The sequence below is a fragment of the Rhamphochromis longiceps genome, linkage group LG17 (assembly GCF_057381845.1).
Source record: "Rhamphochromis longiceps isolate RC_006_pf linkage group LG17, R_longiceps_female_GT1.1, whole genome shotgun sequence".
Lineage (NCBI taxonomy): Eukaryota > Metazoa > Chordata > Actinopteri > Cichliformes > Cichlidae > Rhamphochromis > Rhamphochromis longiceps.
This window is the reverse complement of record NC_140573.1, coordinates 10,995,732-11,020,328: the sequence shown is the minus strand read 5'-3', so window position 1 is coordinate 11,020,328 and position 24,597 is coordinate 10,995,732. Positions and strand designations below refer to the sequence as shown.

Here is a 24,597-nt window from a genome sequence, read left to right as displayed (position 1 = left end):
CATTAGAGTTTTATTTGTAAGAAAATTATGAGCTTCATATTGTGCATCAAATAAAAGAACATTTCACAACTCTGAGTCAACAGAAACAGGTAACAGAAATGTCTCTAATGTAGACATGTACAGTGTAGTGTAAGCATTAAAAGATCATAAAGGAAACACTAACATTTATGTGAAACTAATTGTAATAAAAAATGAACAGGTAGTTTATAGATGTAAAAGAAAGAATCTGAAAACAACACTTTTTTGGTCTAAGTGATCAAAGTAGAAAACAGAACTGATGTTCAAGAACAAACCGTAGCTGCACTAATATTACACATCTCCATTGTTGTGGTGAACAGACATGTTGCTTTTAAAACCACATGCAGTGTGTGACCGTGACTGTTCACTGAGACCATGAACGCCACTTCGCTGAAGCATTCTTCTTCTTCTTCTTCTAAATTGGAAGCAGAAGGAGCACGAGCTGCTTTGATCTACTGAAAGGAAAAAGCAGAACATCTGAGCTGAAACCATTAAGACAGGAACAATCATTCAATGCAGTGTCTCACGTATCTTAGCCTGTTACAACTGTTGATACAAGCTAAATACGGTTAACACACAGTGTCAGGGAGCTCCAGTGTGGGAACTAGTGGCTTTAGGTTTGTAGTCATTTAACTTTCATCCATTCATTCATTTAATTCAGGAGGGAGAAATGTCAGGTTGATGCAGGCTGGTTACATGCATTTGGTCCCATGCTGTCTTTAACTAAATGACTTGGTTCATTTTATGGCTGGGCTGTATGTGGGGTTATATCATGTTATTTGGGCAGGAGTACCTGTCCCCTGTTAGGCTTAGAAAGTTTCTCCATAAGTAGAGTTTCTAACTCTTCTAGCACATCTGTGGCTGACAGCTTTTTGGTGGCTCTTTTTACCCCACACTGGTTGTGAGTGTGTAAATAGCCCCACTAGTTCTTTTGGGTTGCAGTTAACTTGGGAGGAAGAGGTGGGTCTGCCATGACTAGATGAATAACAATTATCTGGGATACATAAATTTCATAATGCATGCATATATCTCTATAAACCTGCCTGAGGGCTGCCATTTTTTACATTCAGTTATTTCTTTGTTGAATCTAAATAATGAATGTGTTACAGTTAAAGTGACACTGGTCAGTGTAAATGGCTCATTGGGACACAGAAACCTTTAAATTAAACCCTTTCACCTGATATCGAGTGTCAAACAATATCACAGCTGTAAACGCTGTTTACAGTCAGAATTTATAAAACTATGATTGTAAATAAATTCAAACAAGTGAGCTTTTCTCTTTGTGCTGAATATCAACACTGTGATTTCTTAGACTGTAAGCTTTACTTCAGCACAACCAGTTGTAGAAGCTACCACTCCAAATGTCTTTGATAACAAGACAAAAATACCTTTTCAGTACACGGCCTGAAGTTCTTCTCTGACATCTTCTGACATCAGCTTTGTCTGCTGGTTTGAAGACAATAAACCACAAAAAAGATGATTTAGTCACTTTGTCTGTGTCATGCAGCTCGAATGTGTCGTGTAACGATGTTGAATAGCCGTCGTTATCCCTCTGCTGTGTCAGTAGGATTGTACTGTACAGCATCTCATTGATATGTGAGGAATGCTAATGTAACACGATAACAGACTTACATCATTAAAACATAAAGGGCAGGAGATATTTAGATATTTTTATATTTATATTACATTTTATAGCTGACGGATATTACTAAATAGATAGAATTTACTAAATAGCTGGATGAACATGAAAAATATGTCTATAATAACAAATGACCATGAGAGCCAGTAGAATTAATTCAACTGGACACTCAAAAGACGTCCTTAAATGCTCTTTAAGTGGCAGAACAAACGAACAAACAGTTAATCGCTTACTTGAGATGAAATCTGCTCAGCTACTTTGAAAACAGCTTCTAACTGGTTCCTCCTTTAACAGGATGACTGCTCAGGGGTAAGGCCATCATGCAGTCCAGCAACCTTTATGGTTCTGCTTTGATTCACCAGGAACTATTAGGGAAACCTTCCAGTGCCTCCTGTGAAAGACACAGACATAAACACACAAATATTTATTAACATGTTCCACAGTCTTCCAGTTTGATTTTCTCATCCTGTGGACAACAACGTACATGGATGCAGGTTTATTGTTAACTTTTGTAAAGTTTATTTAGTGAACATATCCAGCTGCAGCTCCACTGTGATCCTGAACTGGATAAGCACTTAAGAAAATGTGTCAATAAATGGACAAACATCAGGTTATTATATTTATCCAAACAGACGGGACCAATAATGCTTCACTGAGTTAGAGACTTTAACAGACTCTTCTATGCAAGAATGTCTCGTGCTGATAGACCTGCAAACTTGACAACAAAGGTTTTTCAGACTACATGTAGCTGTCCTCTACGTCAGCTCACACATTTAAATTCATGTCACACTTATTTCTGCTTTCCCATTTTATAACTATTACTTACATTTTGATTAGATACCTGGAGTTTGTAAATGATCAGATTACATAATTGGAATACAATGTATCCAATTCAGGGTCGCGGGAGGATGAAGCCTATCCCAGCTGATACAGGACAAAGACAGGCTGCCAGTTTATTGCAGGGCTAACACGATATGTGTAACAGAAAATCCACTTAAATGTTTGATATTTCTTAGGGTTAGGGTCATCATAATTATGACTATTATTTAAAGGTTTCTTTATAAATACATTTTGATTTTTTATAACCTCTAAAATATAAACCTGATCTATTTCAGATTCTGACCTCTGACCTCACTGCAGCTCCCTCTTGGAAGTACGTCTGCTTCTTGTCTACCCCCAGTGTTGACCGCCTGCCCTTGATATCACGTACTGTACCTGAGGAACAAAAAAGGACAAACACTTGCCTTCATTTAAGAAGTACATTCATACAGAGGTAATCTATGGAAACACACTAGTTCAACCTTTGGGAGAAATCAGTTCCTGTGAAACATTTCTGTAAATGAACATCATGTGGAGAATGAATGAAATGAGTTCTTCAGGTGACTCAGCAGTCGCACACTGACAAATGAAATCTAGTTAAACTATTAAGCATATTTGCTCTTCTGAAATCTGTGTTAAACAACAACAAACATAAGTTAGTAACAAAAATACAGCTGAGTAGAGGCTTTACAAACCACCAGCAGCCATAATGCTAAATTTTAATCTTCAAATGTTTCTGAGCCGTCTTCAACCTGCTTTTAACACATTAAAGTCCCACAGTCACTGCAGCCTGACTCAATCCTAGATGTTCAGCACACAGAGACACAGAGGTGCCGTTTAAAGTTTAGTGTTAACCTGAGTCACTGATCATTTGCAGTATTACAGAGTCTGGCAATCTTTGCATGATGTCCACGTCACTGTAAGTTTCTAGCTGACTCTCAGGTGTGACAGGTGTGCCAGCAGGAAAGAGTAATAATAGCCTGCATCCTGAGGTTTGTCATGCAGGATTAAAGGAGCCAGGCTTTGTTCACACAGCTGGGATTGTATTTTACACTGACCCTGGGTCAGTATAAGTATCATACAGTTTAAACGAAGCACTGAAACTTGCACATATTTATTATAGATGCACTGAAGCTAATCGAGATATTTGCTGTCAGTCTGTGGCTGCGATTAATCACTTTACTGGAAACTTTATTAACTAGTAACTTCATCAGTCATGACAGAAGCTAATATTTCTGTGCTAACATCGTTTAACCAGTAACAGCTTTCCTCCAATATAAGCTAACGTTTACACCGTAACTTTAAGCTAGCACCATAAAGACGGTAAAACACGTAATAATATCTACAAATGCATCTTAAAGCTGTTATATTAGCACTCGGTGTATTACTAACATAACCACATTAACATTACTGACACTCGCTGCCTTTTAATAGTCATTCTATAAATGCTGTCCGTTTAAATGGTCTTACCTGTAAACACTGCATATCCACCGGATTGCAGCCAGAGTGGATTCTGGAGTCTTCCACGCTCCTGTTATTGATCCTCCATCTGGATGGATGAGAACAACCTTCTGAACAATCTAGCAGGAGATGGCCCATATCTATGGGACTGATTTGTGCTAATAACGCCCATTGTATGGACTGATAACAGCCGAAGCGGGTGAATAAAGTCACCCAGTAGCTAGCTGTGCCATTACCCAGCATACATCACTCCCTCCGTAAATGCAATAAACCATACAAAAGTATCATTCTACCTGTTTTTCAGGTAGTTGTTTACATTATATAATTTATTGTGTTCTGTATACGTCACTACAATGTGATTTGGAAAATGTCTAAATATACCGACAACAGGCTCTTCCGCAGCAATCTCTTCAATCGGAGGACCCTTCACGTCAATTCCCGACGCGAGGGGGGTACCCTGCGCGTCCATAAGTGCAGCAGAGGGAGCCTGACCATGCATCACACGTTTGACGAGTTGGGAGTGAGAACGTGTTGTAATAACTATAACTTTAATCTCAGCCAAACCGATTTACTCAGGAACAAATAAAATACCACAAAAAGCCAAGCAATAACATTTTTAAGTTATCTAAGTGACTTATATATGTTTAACCTGAGTAGCTAAAGACGGCGGTGGGTTTGAAAATGATTTGCTGGGAGTCCGGTGTTCTCACGGCTCTAGTGAGCCATGCCCTCGGCTAGCTATCGAGCTAGTGGGTAACAGACGTCTCCGAAAACGTCGGCGCACTTTTGAAAATATGTGGTGTCTTGATAAACTGAGCAGATATTTGAGGTTTACACAGCTACATTCTCGCCTGAAAATATGTTAAACGTTTATTTTGTGACCCAGAAAGAATAATAAGAGTAATATTAAAACTAACTAGCTGCCGCCATTGTTGGAAACTGAGCTGGGCACCGCTATGAATTCTGGGACAGAGCTACTTCTTCTTCTTCGGGGTTTAACGGCAGCTGGCATCCTTGTACATGCAGTGCTGCCATCTTCTGTTTCAGTCCATTATTACACTCTTAAATTCTACTACTTATTCCTGCGTCTTTTGTGATCTTACAAAGCTTCAAACGACGCGTCGACTATTAAATCAGTCGTCGACGATTCTGATAGTCGACGTAATCGTGACTAGTCGACTAATCGTGGCAGCCCTACTAGAAAGCGAAAATTTCAGAAGAAATTTTAAGTGTGCCTATGCTGCCGCTAATCAGTATAGTTTGCCATTCAAACGGCTACAGAGAGCAAAACTCAGCAGAGCAGCCATTCTCCACCATGAACTATGGTAAAAACAAACACCGCTCGCGCCTCACAGATGACAGCTTGCAGTTTTGTGTAAAGATGATGTGACTTCTTACAGCCCCGATTTGTAGACGCTGTGCGCAGAGGTTCATAAGCAGACCCGACAATTTCCTCGTGACGTCCTGCCACTTGCAAATGTGCCAGAAGAAGCAATGGAGTCAGCAGAGTCCACGTAACATCTTTAAAGTGCAGTGCTGCCATGTGTTAACATCTGAGACTTGAACATGAAGGACTGAAATAAATCTTTAGAGCATTAAACTGCTGGTGAACTGGACATTTTTTGTAGGTATCTCAAAAACTTTCAGTAGGAGAGTCTGCACTGTAGATACTGGGTTTTATTAAGAGAATGCAATTGCAACAATAACAAATTGAAAAGATTTTTTCATTCCCTGTAATGTATGGCTGCTGAGTAGCCACACCAGACATGCACACAGGGTGACTAGATCACAATAAGCCGCATGTCGGACTTTTCAACTCTTGCTAGGTAAACACAATAAGAATAAAGGGAAGTTTTCACTCCCCCTTGTTATTTCAGCTGCGGTTCTGTCTGGTAACAGTCTATACGTTTGAGTAAGGATGTATCCATAGGTCTTTTTGGAGCACTAGCTGACAATTTATGAATCTTTAGCCAAATATCACACAAATATACTGTGTCGCTTCACACCATTTTTTCTCTTATGTGAAACTGAAAAATAACTCTATTTCTCAGTATATCTGTCATCTGCTTTGTGGTATTTTCCACTATATTGCGTAGAATGATATATTTGTTCATGATAAAAGCACCAACTTTATATGTACTGAGGAAAATCCAGTGTTTAGAAAGGTGGATGTCCTGCAGAGCCTGTAAAATGTGGGACATTGGTTCAAGATGTGGGAGAGGGGGGAAAGCATAAAAATGCTGTGCAGTCCCCCTTATAGAGGGACATCTGATCCCCCAACCTGCACATCATGAAGTATGAAGTAACACCAGTAACACAACACCTTATGGAGGTAAACCAATGTGTAGACAGTGATGTGCAAAGCTGTTCATAGGAACATCCTCCATCCATGGTGGTGTAATCTTTATTCTGATGCTGAATTGATTGATTTATGAATTTACTGTAAACATTTCTTACATTTTTCTTATTGCAAGCAGACAAACGTGTCCCGGGATTGTTCCTGCTCCTCCCCTTCATTTTATAAACACCTTAAATCAAACTCATTCCATTTTATATATTTTTTATTTTAGGATGATGTTTTCATACAATCCTCTACATCTGCATCAAACCAGGCTTGTCATATACAACCTGCTTTTAGTCGTATATATTATATCTTTGAGCAATTGCTCAGCAACAGAGTTGGACGTGCGTGCAGTCTGTGCTCAGACAGGTGACTGCTTGCACCTGTCTGTGGTAACACTGTCATGCACCATCATTAACAGTCTTGCACTATACATGCAGTGCGTATATCATATATTGTGGCTCTATAAAAATCTATTTAGATCACAAACCTGTGTTTTGTTTGTTTGTTTGTTTCTTTCTTTCTTACTACTATTGTACATCAGTAAAGTGCAGGAGCCCATTTTTCCAACTAGATAAAAGTCTTATACAACCCAAGAAAACAGCTTAACCATGAATCACACTTTGTAATATCTGTGTTTGGCACTGTCATGTATTTTTAGACTCATATGTTTAATAACAAATATTTTGGCTTGTGTAGTAAGGAAAGTACAGGGGATATAATGTAGTGTCCACAAAGAATTGTGCCAATGACCTAGCATGCATAAAAACAGGACCATCACTAATCCACAATACTTTGACTCTGTTCATGTTACAGCATTGTGTATTAAAACGTGGGTAAAAACTGATGGTTACAAATGTTTATTTGTGTGTTTGTAGTTTCCTGGGGAGATAAACTGGATTGCATTTTTGTTGGGAACTGTTATTTCAACATAACGGAGTCCAGTACAGCACGTCCCCAACAACTGGAACCTCAGTAATAATAGAGCCAACACACGAAACAATAAAATGCAGAAAAATCTGAAAAAACGTCCTATTAACGTTGAATATGAGCTAAATATGATATTGTAGTCCATTCGTAAGAGTGTTTTGAAGTGCTTATTTTACTATTTGAACTCTGTGAGGCAAACATACAAATGCTATCTGTGAGGCTCATATGCAATTTCTTAAATCCAAATCAAATCAAAACAAAGCTTTTATGCAATGAAAAGGTTCATTAAAACAATGTAAATATACATTTCAAAACAATTCTATGGGGCAACTGTTGCCAAGTCATGATGATGTCATAGGCTCCATTCCCCAAATTCCACAGTTAGGTTTGATTTTGTGATCTGAACACTTCAAGACAAACTTCAGACAAAAAACTAAGAAAAACAGTCACAAAACTCAAGATGAGTGAAGAAGTCCAGCCGCCATACAAGTCGAGCTCAGTGTATAATGAACTCCGTTCGGAGGGGCAATTTTGTGATGCAATCATCAAAGTGGAGGATGTTGAATTTCCGGTCCACAGGGTCATCCTGTGTAACCGTACGCCGTACTTCAGGTGAGTTGCTTACCTGATAATGTGAAGGACAGTTGACTGGTTTATACCTGTGAAAAATGTAATTCATGTACTTAGTCTGTGAAACAGTGCCAACAAAAAGGAACGGGTTGAATCATAAAACTTTTGTGATAGAAAGACTTTGTCACGGTCAACTGACAGATACACCCAAAACATAATGCAAACATTTGCAGATTTCATCTTTACCTTCACAGAGCTCCAGATTCCACTTCAGTAAATGTGCCATTTAAAAAGCACTGTGAATCACTTGGTGATTGTGTGAAGTCTAATTGAAGTGTTTTATTAAGTTATATTAATATCTTCCCCACTGTTTGATACAGTAAGACACACCAGACTTCCTGATACTAAAAATGTTGAATTTTGTTATACAGTTATACACTGAGCAAAAGTTTTGAGTTGCCTCTCATTTTTTTATATTTTGCTTTGAAACAGATGATTTTTTAAAAGTCCACTTGAGCAATAGTTCTCAACGTGTTTTTTTGAAGACTTGTAAAGGTTTCGTTTGGACATTTTTCACCCTTTTTAGTCCAGTGCTTGTACCCGAGGAATGGTTTTGTTTTTGTTCATTTGTTTATTTGTTTGTTAAGCCATTTAACGCTGATATATGAATCATTCAAGCATAAAAAGGACACTAAAACTCAAAGGATGAACCATTATTGTTTCTACACATAACGCATACTTAGGGTGAAGAATCAATTTTAAAGACAAATGGTAAATGGTCTGCATTTGTATAGCGCTTTACTCAGTCCCTAAGGACCCCAAAGCGCTTTACACTACATTCAGTCATTCACCTATTCACACACACATTCACACACTGGCAATGGCAAGCTACGTTGTAGCCACAGCTGCCCGGGGCACACTGACAGAGGCAAAACAAGGAGTAGCACGTATTAAAAAAAAGTAATGTTCTACAGCAAATGAACAGTATCTGAAAGTCATGTCCTTAAGAAAAAAGAAAGAATGCAGCAAATTCATGACACAAGACCATTTAATCCATCTACTTATCATGAAACCTCATCAGAAATGGTTTCATGGTTCATGTAAAACCTGTTAAAACCAATAAATAAATGTTAAGAAAAAAAAGAAAAGAAATGGTTGTGGAAGGGAAACAGAGACTGTAATTAAGCAACATGCACTGGAACTTCCATAAGGAAAGGAAACAGACTGAGGTATGCCAAATTATGCAATAACTAGACTAAAGATCAGGGCAAACTGGCCTTATGGAGTTGATTTCAATATTTGTCACAGAGGTACAACAGTGAGTGTCTAGAGTTAACTTTAAAACACGGTGGAGGCTCTGTCGTGGTGTGGGACTGCATTGTGTTTGGCAAAAGCTTCATAAACATGGTGCCAATGTAATAAAGACATTGAAAACCCAACAATCAAGCGCACTAAACATGTACAAACTCTGTTTTGGAGTTATATACTCTATGGCAATATGGACTAGACATTACAAGACTATCACAGTAATCACATAGTAACACATGTAATTAGGAAATCATTTCCATTCCTGTCAACAGATTTTATATATTTATCTTACTTGTGCATGACATAGTTTATTATCTTGTTGCCTCCACACCGTTTAATATTCTCTACTCTGTCTCCATCTCTACCCTCAGGGCTCTTTTCATCCGCTGGAGCAACCCAGACAAACAGGTCTTCAACATACCTGGCTTGTCTCCTGAGATGATGGAACTCATCATTAACTTTGCATACACCGGCTCAGTTTCCATAACGGAGGAAAATGTAGTGGAACTTCTCATGGCAGCTGATCAACTCAATGCAATGGACATTGTGAAACTCTGCTCTGACTTCCTCGGGGAGCAACTGTGCCCAGAGAACTGCGTTGGCATTTGGCAGTTCACAAAAGTATGCTTATCACCCGAACTACGCGCCAAGGCCTACCACTACATCATCAATAACTTTAAGCAGGTTGTTCTTGAGGAGGAGTTCCTGCAGCTAACTGTGGAGGAACTTGCTGACATCCTTGATAGAGACGACCTCAATGTGCAGTTGGAGACCACTGTGTATGAAGCGCTTACAAAGTGGATTAGCCATGTACCTGCAGAACGGAAACAACACCTCACCGCTCTGTTGCCCAAGGTCTATAAACTTTCATTACTACATTTAGTTTGGACTTAAATCTTCAGCATTTAAGTCATAGATTGAGTCGTTCCATCTGGGTGTAAGGATGCTTTAATATCTCAAGATGTTGCTCTTTTCAGCTGTAGCCAAACCACATTTAAGAAATTCTCTTCAAGAGCATTAAAACCGTATCAGATCTCTACACACATACTATAGAATAAATTATATTTATTAAGTATAGTTGCTAGGGCTATGACTAAAAACTGTCCCTGCTGACGAAAAGGCTAATGGTGTCTGACTTTGGTCGCTCTCTTGCTATCAATAAGAAAATTAAACAACATTAGGAGCATTATCCTAAAGAAGCTTGAGTTTACTAAAACTGATGTAGTTGAAATTCAGTGTTTTTTCTATTCTCTAAGTCAGGGGTGCTCACACTTTTTCCGCATGTGAGCTACTTATAAAATGACCAAGTCAAAATGATCTACCCACTACAAAAATCCAAAACATATACTTATTTATAAATATATTGAGGATTCTTTATATCTACAATGTATATACATGCATAACCGCAATATCCAATATTTCACAACACAATTAACTATGTAAATCTTTTGTCATTACCTGAGTTTACTCTGATGACTTGCACTAAATTGAATCAGCCTGGGATGCATAGTCCGGACAGTAGCTGCTGACGGCCAGGTTTAAGAGAAAAAACCGAGAGCTAAAAATTGGAGTTAACTCGCTGACTAGCTTGTCAGTTTTACTACACTTCGCGCCACTGTTTGCGCATGCGCAGCGACCTAAGCGTCAGAAAAAATCTGATGTCATCTGACTGGCTTCCCTGTATCAATCAAGTGACGGGATGGATGATAGGCTGGCATCTATTTTTTTAATGCCATGCGATCTACCAATACTACCTTTGCGATCGACTGGTCGATCGCGATCGACGTATTGAGCACCCCTGCTCTAAGTCATATTCTCTTCTGTCATCTCTCTGTAGGTCCGACTGGGATTGATGACGTCAGACTACCTAAAGGACAATGTGCTGTCTAGTGAGCTGGTGGGGGCCAATTCTGAGTGCCTGTCCATGATAAGTAATGCCATCTTAGACATACATGGTCTAGGAAGCAGACCCTTCATGTCTGGCTTGTGTCACCCTCTTGTTCGTCCCCGCCTGCCTCATTCCATCCTGCTGGCCATTGGGGGGTGGAGTGGTGGTAATCCAACTAACGGCATCGAGGCCTACGATTGCAGGGCTAACCGCTGGGTCAACGTAACGAACAACCTCGAGTTTCCTCGTGCTTATCATGGAGCCGCCTTCCTCAACGGGTACGTCTACTTCATTGGTGGCTTCGACAGGGTGGAGCATTTCACCAGCGTCTGTAGGTTTGACCTGACCACTCGCTCCTGTAAGGAGGTGGGGCCCATGCACTCCTGCCGCTGCTATGTGAGTGTGACTGTGTTGAATGGGTTCATCTATGCCCTGGGAGGCTTCGACGGGCATGTACAACTCAGCAGTGCAGAGCGCTATCAACCTGAAATCAACCAGTGGAGTCTTATTGCACCGATGCACGAACAGAGGAGCGACGCCAGCTGCACAACACTTAACAACCGGGTGGGTGAAGTAAAAGAGTAGCAGAGAAATAGAGTAGGGTCTCAGGCACACAGGCCTAGAGACCTGTCAGCAACCTTTGGTAACAACCAGTTGCTAGGGAAAAATGTGTACTCCTCAGCTGGTTAGGCAGTGATTGTATGAAAGACTCTACAGATTTCTACAGCAAATAGTTTGTGAGTATTTGCAGACAAGTCAGAGTACTCCATGCAAACCTCAACAGTCTGCTTACGACCAAAGGAAACACAAGGAGGCTTGTGGTGCAACACCTTCCTGGTTACAATTTCACGGTAGTGACAGCCATCAACCTCCAGCAACCACTTGCCAACCAGTCAGGGAATACACATTTTTACAGTGAAGCGAGGCGCAAGATAGGTCACAAACTGGTTTCTGTGTTCATGTTTTCAAATTTAAAAGTATAGTTTAAAAAGTTGAAAAATATACTAATATATATCTATTTTGTTTCTAACTGATCACAAGTGCATCTTTGCATTTATGTACAGTACTTTAGTTGAGTTGACTTGTCAACTAAAATATAACAGATATTACAAAAATAGTAAAACACATCATTATTTTATTATATTAAGATCCCAGATTACAATTATTTATCTGCATTCCTGAACAGAAAAATTAGCCTTATTGATTGAATGTTATGTTTGATTCATTTCTGGCTTTCTGACTGAAAGAAGTCCCACATACTCAGGTAAAAGTTGGGTGCATAAACATGTTTTTATGACAGGTAATTGTAAAACACACACATTTGTTATTACACATTTGTTTTGTTCAGTTGGACACTTGGGTACTGAGTATCGGTCTTACTTCACAAATGATGTGGAAACATTTCACTTACAGGTAACATTGTTTCCAACTGAAATCTAAGAAATGTAAAGATATTTAATGTCCCTTTTTTGTTTTCAGATTTACATTTGTGGTGGATTCAATGGCAACGAGTTTCTGCAGACAGCTGAATATTACAACCCAGAGAGCAACCAGTGGACGATGATCAGTCCCATGAACAGCCGCCGCAGCGGGATAGGTGTCATTGCATATGCGGATCATGTCTTTGCAGTAAGACCACAAAGTAGTGCTGACACTCACGTAACATACAAATCAAATCTGTAATGTTCTTTGATCAGCAAGGCTTAACACAGATTTGGCTGACACAGAATTTTGCTAACTTTGTTTTGTATTTATCAATGATCAGATTCCTATCCTGACCACAGGTTCAGAGAAGGCATTCTTACTCATTCTATGTATTAATTTAACCGATTAATGATGTTTCTGCCTCATTTTTCTTTTCATGTTCCCCATTACCAAAATGTTGTGTCTTTAATGATTTCACTCATGATTTCACATTTCACTCAGTACAACAGAAATACTTGTTCAAAACCAACATTGTCATCCTCATCGTTCCATAGAGGACATATGTTAGAGACAATTTCAAACTCATCCTGCAACACCTTTAGAAAAATGAGGGAATAAGCCAAGTGATTAGAACTCATCCTCTGGGGACGGTAGGCATTTTAGCTATAAATTTTATCTTGCTATTTGCCTTAAAACCACTTATTTAGTTGTTTTGCAGCTGCACCCTTTGGTAAAAAGCAAAGATTTTAGTCTCACCTTCTGAGACACACTTCTTTCTTTATTTAGCTAGCTACCGTTTAGTATTTATTTTCTATTCAGACTAAGTCTCTATTCAAATAAAGGAAAAGTTATTATCAGCAGAATGCAGTGACCTTACCCTGGTGCTGACCTCAGGGTCTTTGATCAGGCTTTTAGGCCCCAAGGCCTGTCAGGGCTACTTTAATCTGTTATAGGAAGAAAGGACTGGAACTCAATGTTCCTTTTTGGACTAAAGGCAAAAGAGCTGTGAAGACATTTATACTGAAAACACAAATACTTTTTGTCGAGGGCTATTCATCTTTGTTGATAATAGCGTGGTGTGATAGACAACAGTGCTTTAATAGCTGTAGTTGAGGCTTGAGTGAAAAAAGGTCTCATACAGACTTCCACAACAGCTGGCTTCTACTTTATTTTACTTTCTCCTTTTAATTCAGAAGTCATTTTCACACACCACTGCACCCTGATCTTTTCTAGACATTCCCAACAAATGTGGGCCTGTGAGGATGCAAATACTGGGACGTTAATGGGCCTTTTTTAAACAACTTTTATGTGTAAACTCCATATAACAGCATGAGAATATGTCAGGTAGCTGTTCGCTTTATCCAGGTAAAACCCTAAACCAATCAGAGTATTTCCAGTAGTCAGATCACACCTAAGGTAAACAATCTCCTTGTATCTGCTACATATTAACTTTGGACAGTATTGCAACTTAATTCTTCAGTCATTTTCTGGAGTATCTGTGCAAAAACAGCTAAAGACATATAGCAGGTACATTTTCTTACAGGGGTACGGTGAAGCTGGTTACACTTACATTCAATCATTTGACCCACGTATTTACTTTTAGGTTGGTGGCTTCGATGGAAACAACTGTCTGCACACCGCTGAGGCTTACAACCCACATTCCAATACGTGGAACCTCGTGTCCTCTATGCTGACCCCCCGCAGCAACTTTGGCATTGAGGTAATTGACGATCGCCTCTTTGTCGTCGGGGGTTTCAACGGCTTCACCACCACTTCGAACGTTGAGTACTACGACGCTTTAACCAATGAGTGGTATGAGGCGTGCAACATGGAGATTTTCCGCAGCGCCTTGAGCTGCTGTGTGGTGTCCGGACTTTGCAACATGACTGAGTACACCTTTCCTCGTGACGTCCTGCCACTTGCAAATGTGCCAGAAGAAGCAATGGAGTCAGCAGACTCCACGTAACATCTTTAAAGTGCAGTGCTGCCATGTGTTAACATCTGAGACTCCAACATGAAGGACTGAAATAAATCTTTAGAGCATTAAACTGCTGGTGAACTGGACATTTTTTGTAGGTATCTCAAAAACTTTCAGTAGGAGAGTCTGCACTGTAGATACTGGGTTTTATTAAGAGAATGCAATTGCAACAATAACAAATTGAAAAGATTTTTTCATTCCCTGTAATGTATGGCTGCTGAGTAGCCACACCAGACATGCACACAGGGTGACTAGATCACAATAAGCCGCATGTCGGACTTTTCAACTCTTGCTAGGTAAACACAATAAGAATAAAGGGAAGTTTTCACTCCCCCTTGTTATTTCAGCTGCGGTTCTGTCTGGTAACAGTCTATAGGTTTGAGTAAGGATGTATCCATAGGTCTTTTTGGAGCACTAGCTGACAATTTATGAATCTTTAGCCAAATATCACACAAATATACTGTGTCGCTTCACACCATTTTTTCTCTTATGTGAAACTGAAAAATAACTCTATTTCTCAGTATATCTGTTATCTGCTTTGTGGTATTTTCCACTATATTGCGTAGAATGATATATTTGTTCATGATAAAAGCACCAACTTTATATGTACTGAGGAAAATCCAGTGTTTAGAAAGGTGGATGTCCTGCAGAGCCTGTAAAATGTGGGACATTGGTTCAAGATGTGGGAGAGGGGGGAAAGCATAAAAATGCTGTGCAGTCCCCCTTATAGAGGGACATCTGATCCCCCAACCTGCACAACATGAAGTATGAAGCAACACCGGTGTACCACAAGGCTGTGTGATGAGCCCTTTCCTCTACTCCCTCTTCACCCACGACTGCAGACCTGCTGATGGTTCCAACACCATCATTAAGTTTGCAGATGACACCACGGTGATTGGCCTCATCAGTGACAACGATGAGGCCGCCTACAGGGAGGAGGTGGATCGTCTGGCTGAGTGGTGCGACACAAACAACCTGCTGCTTAACATCGAGAAGACCAAGGAGCTCATCGTGGACTACAGGAGGAATGCTGACCCACATCCACCCATCCACATTAAGGGGACGGCTGTGGAGCGTGTGAGCAGCTTCAAGTTCCTGGGAGTCCACATCTCCGAGGATCTCACCTGGACGACCAACTGCTCCAAGCTGGTCAAGAAGGCTCACCAGCGCCTCTTCTTCTTGAGGACTCTGAGGAAGAACCACCTGTCCTCAGACATCCTGGTGAACTTCTATTGTTGCACCATCGAGAGCATCCTGACCAACTGTATAACAGTCTGGTACGGGAACTGCTCTGCCTCGGACCGGAAGGCGTTACAGAGGGTCGTGAAAACTGCCCAGCGCATCGCCAGAGCACCACTTCCTGCCATAAAAGACATCTACAGGAAGCGGTGTCTGAAAAGGGCTGGGAAAATCATCAGAGACCCCAGTCACCCATCACATGGACTCTTCACCCTCCTGCCCTCTGGGAGGCGCTACAGGAGCCTCCGGACTAAGACCACCAGGTACCGGAACAGCTTCTTCCCCACAGCTGTCAGACTCCTGAACTCTGCCTCCTGACATCTGACCCACGTTAACTCATGGACTGAACACACACACACACACACACACACACACACACACACACACAATGGACAACTGTACCCTCAAACACACAATAATAACATGGACTGAACCACCACTCACAACCACTAGCACTTTATATAGCCTCTGTAGAAATTATCCACACCCTCACTTATCTTAACTGCACTACTGTATAGCTCTGTGTAAATAATCATTCTGTACATACGATAATTTTTAACCCTACAACTGTTTACAACTTGCATAGTTCCCATTTCTGTTTAGCTGTATATCTCAGATTTCTGTAAAGTTATTTCATATTCTGTATAGTTTTTCATATTTATATCCTGTTCATAGCCTGTACATAGCTTGTACTCACTACAGCCTGTACATACCTATAGTTAGAATATTCACAACATACTTCATACCATGTACATTATAACATACCATAATAGACCCATTTCTGTAATATACTTACATATCTATATTATTGCTAATATATATTGTAATATATCTATATCACTAAAGCACTTCTGGATGGATGCAAACTGCATTTCGTTGCCCTGTACCTGTGCATGTGCAATGACAATAAAGTTGAATTCTAATTCTATTCTAACACCAGTAACACAACACCTTATGGAGGTAAACGTGTAGACAGTGATGTGCAAAGCTGTTCATAGAAACATCTTCCATCCATGGTGGTGTAATCTTTATTCTGATGCTGGATTGTTCCTGCTCCTCCCCTTCATTTTATAAACACTCTAAATCAAACTCATTCCATTATAATTTTTTTCATTTTAGGATGATGTTTTCATACAATCCTCTACATCTGCATCAAACCAGGCTTGTCACATACAACCTGCTATTAGTCCTGTATATTATTTATTTTAGGACTCCCTGTGACCTCTGTGTTGGTCTATGATAACATTACACGTATTGATGCATATACTTGTGATGCTTAGAGGCACTGTAAACTTTAATAAATGGTGCATTAAAGTTTATACCAAAACTGCGATGCTAGCTCACACATTGCTCATTGCAATTCCTGTTTTCATAGCCATTGCTATGAAAAAGTAGAATGGGAGGGAGAGCCTTCAGTTTTCAGGCACCTCTTCTCTGGAACCAGCTTCCAGTTTGGATTCAGGAGACAGACACTATCTCTACTTTTAAGATTAGATTTAAAACTTTCCTTTTTGGTAAAGCACATAGTTAGGGCTGGACCAGGTGACCCTGAATCCTCCCTTAGTTATGCTGCAATAGGCATAGGCTGCTGGGGGACTCCCATGATGCATTAAGTTTTTCCTTTTCAGTCACCTTTTTCACACAGTATGTGTTAATTGGTAGTAGGCTTTCGAGCCTATACAGCTTGGAGTAAGACAACATGCATGAAGAGGATGATGTGGACAAAATACTCATTTGCCTAATAATTCTGAACTCCCTGTATTTGAAGATCCTAGATGACTTCCATCTTGAGTTATGGCATTCACAAGATTTTCAGAAAGCAGTGCATAATAAAAAGGCTGAGACCACAAGTGACCTCTTATCTTCCAATGTGTCATCTCCACCTCTCATCCTGCTGCTGTCATTACACTGTCTTAACACACACCCTGCCACACTTCCACACTCGCTGTGTTATTAACTTACATGACCTTTGAAGTAGAGACCTACCAAATCTTTGAACCATAACCCAACCTTCTATAGTACGCTTGTTTATTCTAATGAAAGCCACTAATACTGGCCACAGTGCTGTTGTTTTGGTCGTCCTTTACACAGATGTGTAGTTAATGTAATGTTTTTGTAAGGTTTTATGGTAAAACTGACATTTTCTAAGGTTTAACAAAAATGAGTAATGAGTACTGGGACGCCACGTTTTAAACACTAAATACATAAATACACACATATTCTGACTCACACACCTTATTACACTTTGGTCACAGGTAACTGGTCCAGTCATCCAGTTTATGATACATTAGCAGACAATCCAGAGGCTTAAAACTCGTTGAGAGTTTTTTTTTCTAAAACCGCATTATGAGATCACTAGCATAAGCTTTTTAAATTTGTTCTCAATTTTAATCTACTCTTCTAGCATGCTTTATGTGAAGCAACTCGCAAGAACAAACAGAAATTGATCTAAGTGAGGTTCACAAACTGTCCATTTCACTTTCGCTTGTTAACAGATCGAGAAAGGTCGAAGTTACGTGGTTACTATAAAAATGTGCCATCCAGTCTTGGAAATTTAATGACTGGGTTAACTGAGCTTGTGCAGTACAAGGATGCTAGTGAACCAGTGTTGGCCACACCCTGTCTACTACTGATATCAAGACCTTTTCACTGCATCTTTCAGCCAGATGCTTCGTGTAACAACTGAGTAGCGTAGACTATTGAACAGCTGTATATCATTTTAAAGTGTTGAGGCTTCTCCCAGATATTGCGAGTGGTTTATCTCATAAAGATTTTACAAGGCTCCACATGGCTGCTGGAAGATAACAGAGTCTTTCCAGATGATCCCAAAATCTAGGAACAAATCTGAAAACTGTGGTGGAGGTTTAAGGGAGTTGGATAAGTTGGGGAAAAAGTCATATATTGCATGCCCTTCTTGCCTTCATAAGGCAGTTCGATAGAGATGACAACAACTGGGCAAAGAGAAAGGTCTCATCAGAAATTTCTGGGATGTCTTTTCTACATTTTTCTTTAATATACAAAGAATGGGATCTGCTAGCATATTCCCAATAGAGCTGCCAGAACATAAAAGCTCAGAAGAAACCAGCACATGAGTACAAATAAAGTGAGCAGTAAAGAATCATACTGGAATTTCCAGTAGAACCAGTCAACAAGTTCACCATCAAGAAAACTACACTCTGTCCCTTGAGAGTTCTTCGTCCTCTCCTCTCCACTTCCTGTTGGTTTGACCTCAGCTGTTTCCCATGACCACATTTCTCTGGGGCACTGTCACAGCATGCATTTTTATTATAGCATATAAATAGACTCCCTTGCTGTATGATCTAAAGAGGCCAGGCTATTTGATAGATACTTACCGAATACCAAAGCAGCTATGGCAAACAACAAATTCAAAGGCCAGAGAAGCCAAGACAGCATTAGAGGACAATTTCCCTTTCCCCCCCAGCCACTGTCTAAAGCCTGTATTGGCTGCCTTTTATACTCCAAGGGTATCCATTTTGCCAATCACATTAGACTGACACAATCCAACCAATTGAATTAAGCTGCAAAAATAACATCAGCATCATCACCAAGGCAATTCCAGCTCCTGTTACTCAGCATCGCAGCAAAGTGTTTGATTATTTTAAATGAAGGGCACTGGGCAGAGAGAAGATGCTTTCCCCTCACATAGAACAAAAGGCCAACATTCCAGGTGGCAGGTAAGGTTTCTTCACGTTTGTCTGCTGAAACGCATCCACCAATTTCAGCTCACTTTGCACATTTTTCAAATGTCATACTCTTTATGCTACTATGCTATTAGCTGGAAAAATGCAAAAACAACTGGGGGAATTTTAGTTTTTTTTAAAAAGGGTGGGGCCACTTATAGAAGCAATACATAGCAAGAGACATAATCATAATAATGAGGTATTAAAACAAACTTTTGCTATTATAAAAAGGAAAAGAAAACCTTATTTTTTATATTGTTTCTATATGGTGTGCTATTTGTAAAACACCTACCCTTAGTTATGGTAATGCGTTACTGGAAGACAAACAGTTGGACCCAGGCAGCTCCCATCTTTCAGTATTTATTGTAAACTCAAACATGCAGTCATTTGCAACTGGAAATTATCACAGATGGCAGATCCAGCCATCTAACAGAACTGATTCCCCCATTTCAAATTACACACCACGCATGCATCTTTTCATTACTGATCTCAGCTGCTTGCCAGCATTGCTTTGCATCACTGCAGCTCAATGCAGGGTACATTTGCAATACTTGGGCTTTGCAGGGCTTACCTGGCATAAATGTCTGCAGCACATCAAAAACCAAGTAGAAAAACCATACATCTATAATGTGAGCACCATAAACACCAATTTACTCGCTTTGAATGTGTTCACTGAAACTTGAACTGTGCACTGAAATGCAGGCAACATTATAGTTAGTCAAAAAACTCCCCGACCTCTTCAGAGGTGTGAAAATAAATATGTGAATGATGTGGAATATCATTTTCTCCCTGTGGTCGGGTGCTCGCCTTAAGAACAAGTCTGAAGCCGCCTTCAAAACATGTTTATCTGTAGGTTACAGTAACTATAGAAGCAGAAGAAATATAACAGATGAGGAGAAGTCAATGAGTTACCATAGTAGGACAAAATCAAAAAACCTTTCTTGTTGCTTGTTCTCCTCTTAGTCTGCAAAAATACTTTTGAGTCTCTCCCCTTTCACTTTATTTTCTTTTAGAAAAACTTCTTGTTTTCCATCTACTTCCCCTCTCTTCATTTTCTTTCATCATCTGTGTTTTCCTCATCCTCCTCACGTCATGTTTGTGCATCCTTTTCATTTCCAGCTGTCCTCCCTACCATCATCTATGCATTTCTATCCATTTGCTCTACAGTCCCGTCTCAAAGAAACAGAATTAAATCTGCTTGGCAGCTGCCAGGATTTTGTGAACGCGTATATGTGTGCCGACGCTAAACCACTGCCCAAGGGGATATGTGAATTTAACAACGTCATCAAGTTATCACACACACCTGCATATCGAGCAAGGCCAGGCTTGCAGCTAAGTAGCCACACAACAGCAAACATCTTATTTGTACGAAACGCTGAAAGACTTTCACTGTCCTCCTGGTCCAAAGAGAAAAGTTACTATCACACTGCACCACAATACCAGCAACTTTCATTTGGTTTGGATTTTTGCCTCCAAAAGTTACATTTCATTCAAAGTTTTCATTCTCTTCTCCCAAGATGATTTCAGCGTTTTATGGGATGCAAATTTACACTGATTTATTAGAGTATTTAAATACAAGCATCTTTACAACCCTCAAGGGAAAGAGGAAAATACTTAGTGTAATTTAAGCCCATAAAAGTAAACAATTTCCAGTAAAGGATCACCTACACTGCACTCTTTCCCTCAAAGACAATACTTATAACAGCTTGACTGACAACAATTGATATGTGATTTAAATTAATATCATAAAGAGTTGTTTCACGCTTAAAGGTGTGTGTTGGGTTTAATTTTACACCCCTGGTTGAATCTCTGAAATGCTTTCATGAGCTCTGAGCCAACAGATTTCTAGCCTATAAAACATGACTGCAGATATGTACCCAGGATAATTTACAGCTAGTTATTACTTGTGTGGAATTTAGCAGTTCTGCAGTTTCATCTTTCTTGCTAAATACAGCAAAATGTCCTCAGCATGTTATTAAAAAAACAAAACCATCCAGTGTTTGAGGGATATTTGTGAGGAAGTTTTTATGCCATGTAACTTGAATGTGTCCTGCAATAATTGTAACTTAATAGTTACATTAAAAAGCCAATTTAGAAAAACAGTAAAAGAAGTTAAAGAAGTGAGTGCAAAACAGTTCTGCTTCACTTTCACCTCCAAGCACACAAAGTCTTAACTCCTAGCAGTTCAAACATGCACACTAGTTCAGTGCAGCGATTAGAAGGGATTTAAATGGTTAAGACTCTCCGGAGCTTTACCGTATTTCTCTCGCTTTTTTGCAACAAATAATCCTAAAGGTAAAAGTGCCCATACACCAGTCTTACCTTGAGAGAGTTGCAGAGCGACACAGACGGGCTGCTGCCTGCAGCCTGCACATCTGCTGGGGATGTAATGCAAAGCTGATAGGAGACCCCCACTGCCAGAGTACTGATTACAGCACCCTGGTTTTGGGACGGTGTAGTCTTAGCGGGCAGATGGTATCATCCATTTCAGTTACTACAGTCAGAGAAAAGCCCCGACCCCGGAGTATCTGTCAGGACCGCAGCAGACAACGAAAAATTGAACTACAGTACGCGTCTTCGTTTTATTTCTCTAGTGCCAATTAAAAGGCATGTAAAAGTGGCGCTTCGTTGGCTACCTTACAGTTACCTTCTGATGCTGTGGCAGGACCAGGCGGGGCAAATGCAAATCAAGGTGGTGCTAATTGGCTGGAAAAGCCCTCCGGCAGCACTGTCTTTGGAGGGTGGAGGAGCAGGACTTAAAGGGTGTCCTGCTCTGTCAGAAAAGGAACCCGTGTGCGTGTTATCCGCTGTGAAGGCTAGAGGCGTTTCTGTTTCTCTGCACCGTCATTTCTTTTAAATTATGATCTAAATAAAACCCCGATTAAAATATCATCAAACGTTTAGGTTACACGAGACTTTTCGGGGTTTTGAGTGTAAGTTAAATCTAATTATGGCCATTGGGTTGCAGACTTGATTACTGAGTCACTTGCAGGTGGTACAGTTAGCACCATTTGCGATGTATTTATTTTCAAGAGCAAAGGTAAGCAAAATTAAAAGTAAAATATTTAAACGAATACGAAACTTTCGAACGCAGTAGCTAGTTAGCATTCCGGCTTAGACATCCTGATAATTTACATGCTAATCAACCGGGCGCCTTTTCAAATTAAGTTTAAACCAATGACTGTAGAAAACTGTTTTCTATAGTCATTGGTTTAAACCTGGACATAAAAGGTGAAACAAAATCAACCCACAAATAGTCATTAGCCAACTCTAAAGTTGTATATACCTTGTTCACATTGTAGACTTTATTTTTTAGAAAAATAGAATTAATAACTTAATTAAATGTACGTTTCCACCTGGTCTCCCTAACTTTCATGTTTCGTCTGCTACTTTCTGGCGAAATCGTCTTCCTTTCAAAATAAAAGACTTCCGTCTTCAAAATAAAGACTGAACTAAAACCTAAAACCACTTAACTTTATACGTGAGTTTTTGTTCTGCGTTGTTGTTTGTTTGTTGTATTTGTCACCTCACGTTACACTTTTTGATTGAAACTAAATCTGACGGTTTTTAAGTTACAAAATATAGCAAATCAATTCATCAAGAAACGTAAGCGAATCAGCAACAATCCCTCAAGAGGGGCTGATCCCAAAACGCATACGGCTCTTTGCATCACAATATCTAAGTACTGGTATTACTGGGCAACAACTGGGAATAATCGTGTAGTATTTAAGAAGGGACGATGCCATCTTGTGGAGGAAAATGGAAAGCCACAAATTGAAATGGTTCTTTCCAAAGTAGCACTACCTTTACTCCACTAACGTTGAGCTTTGAAAGTCATATATTTAAATGGCTATAGAAACATTATTGGTATACAGTCCTAATCTGCACTGTATGTTATGTATTTCATCTGGAAAACTGCTTTTCCAAATATGTGGAAATTATTTTGTTCTGAGTCTTTTGAACTGATGAAATTTGAATAAATAGTTAATAGTGTACCACGAGTAGTTCTCAAGAGTAGGCAGAGAGGAAATAGAAAAATGTATGTATTATCAGGTAAAATGGTGCCAAAAGACTTCTGAAATATTTTCAGCTGTCCCTTTAGAGATACAGTCACTATTTCACAGAGGTAATCAATCACTGATTCACTATATCTGGTGCCCCTTTGTAGGTTATCTACAGATACAGAGGTTAGAGGGCAGATATGATGGTAGCCCCCCTTTGGATATCTGCTGTCATGTTCAAATCTGTTAAATGTTTTCTTTTATTTAATTTTCATCCTTTGGAAGTTGATTATTGATTCTATAAAATATAACATCACCTTATTCTTTCCATTCACCTAAAACGGCAACATAAAACTGATCTGATCTGACAAGTTACAAAATAAATACATAATAAAATAATTCTGTCACCAATGTAAAAATAAATCCTTGATAATTACAAAGTGTGTCATTTGTAATGTTCTTTCAACCAGTGGTCTGAGTTACAATTTCACATAAATCAGCCCCAGTGTTGCTTCACATTTGACTGATGGGTGAATTGGTGCTGATGTGACATTCACAGTATAATTAGACTCTCTTTAGACAGCGACATTCCAGCTTTGGTGAAGGTGCTGTATTTGATACGTTAAAATAGTAGGGATCACTTGTGAAGACTAATCTGCAGTGTTAAAGTTTAATTTTAATTTTTAATTTGTTATTTTACTTTAATAGTTTAGTTGTTACTTTTATTGAAGTAAGATGTCTCTCTCAGCAGGGCAGCCTCCAGATTTTTTTTAATGGGGTGGCCATATGGGGGGTCACTAAAAATATTGGGTTGGCACACCAAAAACAGAAGAGTGCAGGGGTGCAGCAGAGGGGAGGGGGTGACGCCTGGAAATTGTGAGGAACATGCAAAGTGACACAATCCGAATGACAAAAATTGTATAATCAGGAATAAATAACAAGTTAATGTTTCAACTCATTGCAGGGTGCCTTCCTCTCTCTTGTGCTCACGTTTATTAAAATTATTACCAACATAAGACAATCTTACCGGGGCGACCCTCAAATTTTGAGGGGTGGCCAGTGGCCCCCCCTGGCCCTCCTTAGTGGTGCCCTGTCTCTCAGGACTCATACTCTAAGCTGGATGGAGGAGGCAAACTGCTCTGCGATACTATGATATATCATACTATCTGCAAAATGGTAATGGGTTACAAGAAGTCACGAAAGTATATGAAAAATGTCAACAAATATTTAAGACAAAAGACAAAACAGAACCAGCCCTTTACTTTATGACAGCTCGATA

General features: G+C 39.6%; 1 protein-coding gene and 1 long non-coding RNA gene across 2 annotated transcripts; one reads left to right on the top strand and one right to left on the bottom strand.

The window, feature by feature from the left end:
• On the bottom strand, window positions 1–21,985 carry LOC146649325 (uncharacterized). The gene is made up of 6 exons (XR_014908130.1): window positions 21,640–21,985; window positions 3,947–4,025; window positions 2,781–2,872; window positions 1,891–2,048; window positions 1,407–1,464; window positions 1–473 (listed from the first exon to the last, which is right to left on the bottom strand). It is a non-coding gene; the product is annotated as an uncharacterized LOC146649325 (long non-coding RNA).
• On the top strand, window positions 6,612–14,365 carry LOC146649326 (kelch-like protein 10). Its single transcript, XM_085386631.1, has 5 exons — window positions 6,612–7,820; window positions 9,458–9,941; window positions 10,924–11,538; window positions 12,454–12,603; window positions 14,003–14,365. The coding sequence occupies exons 1-5, from the start codon at window positions 7,669–7,671 to the stop codon at window positions 14,363–14,365; spliced, it is 1,764 nt and encodes a 587-aa protein (XP_085242757.1). The 5' UTR covers window positions 6,612–7,668.
• Window positions 21,986–24,597: the final 2,612 nt, after the last annotated feature.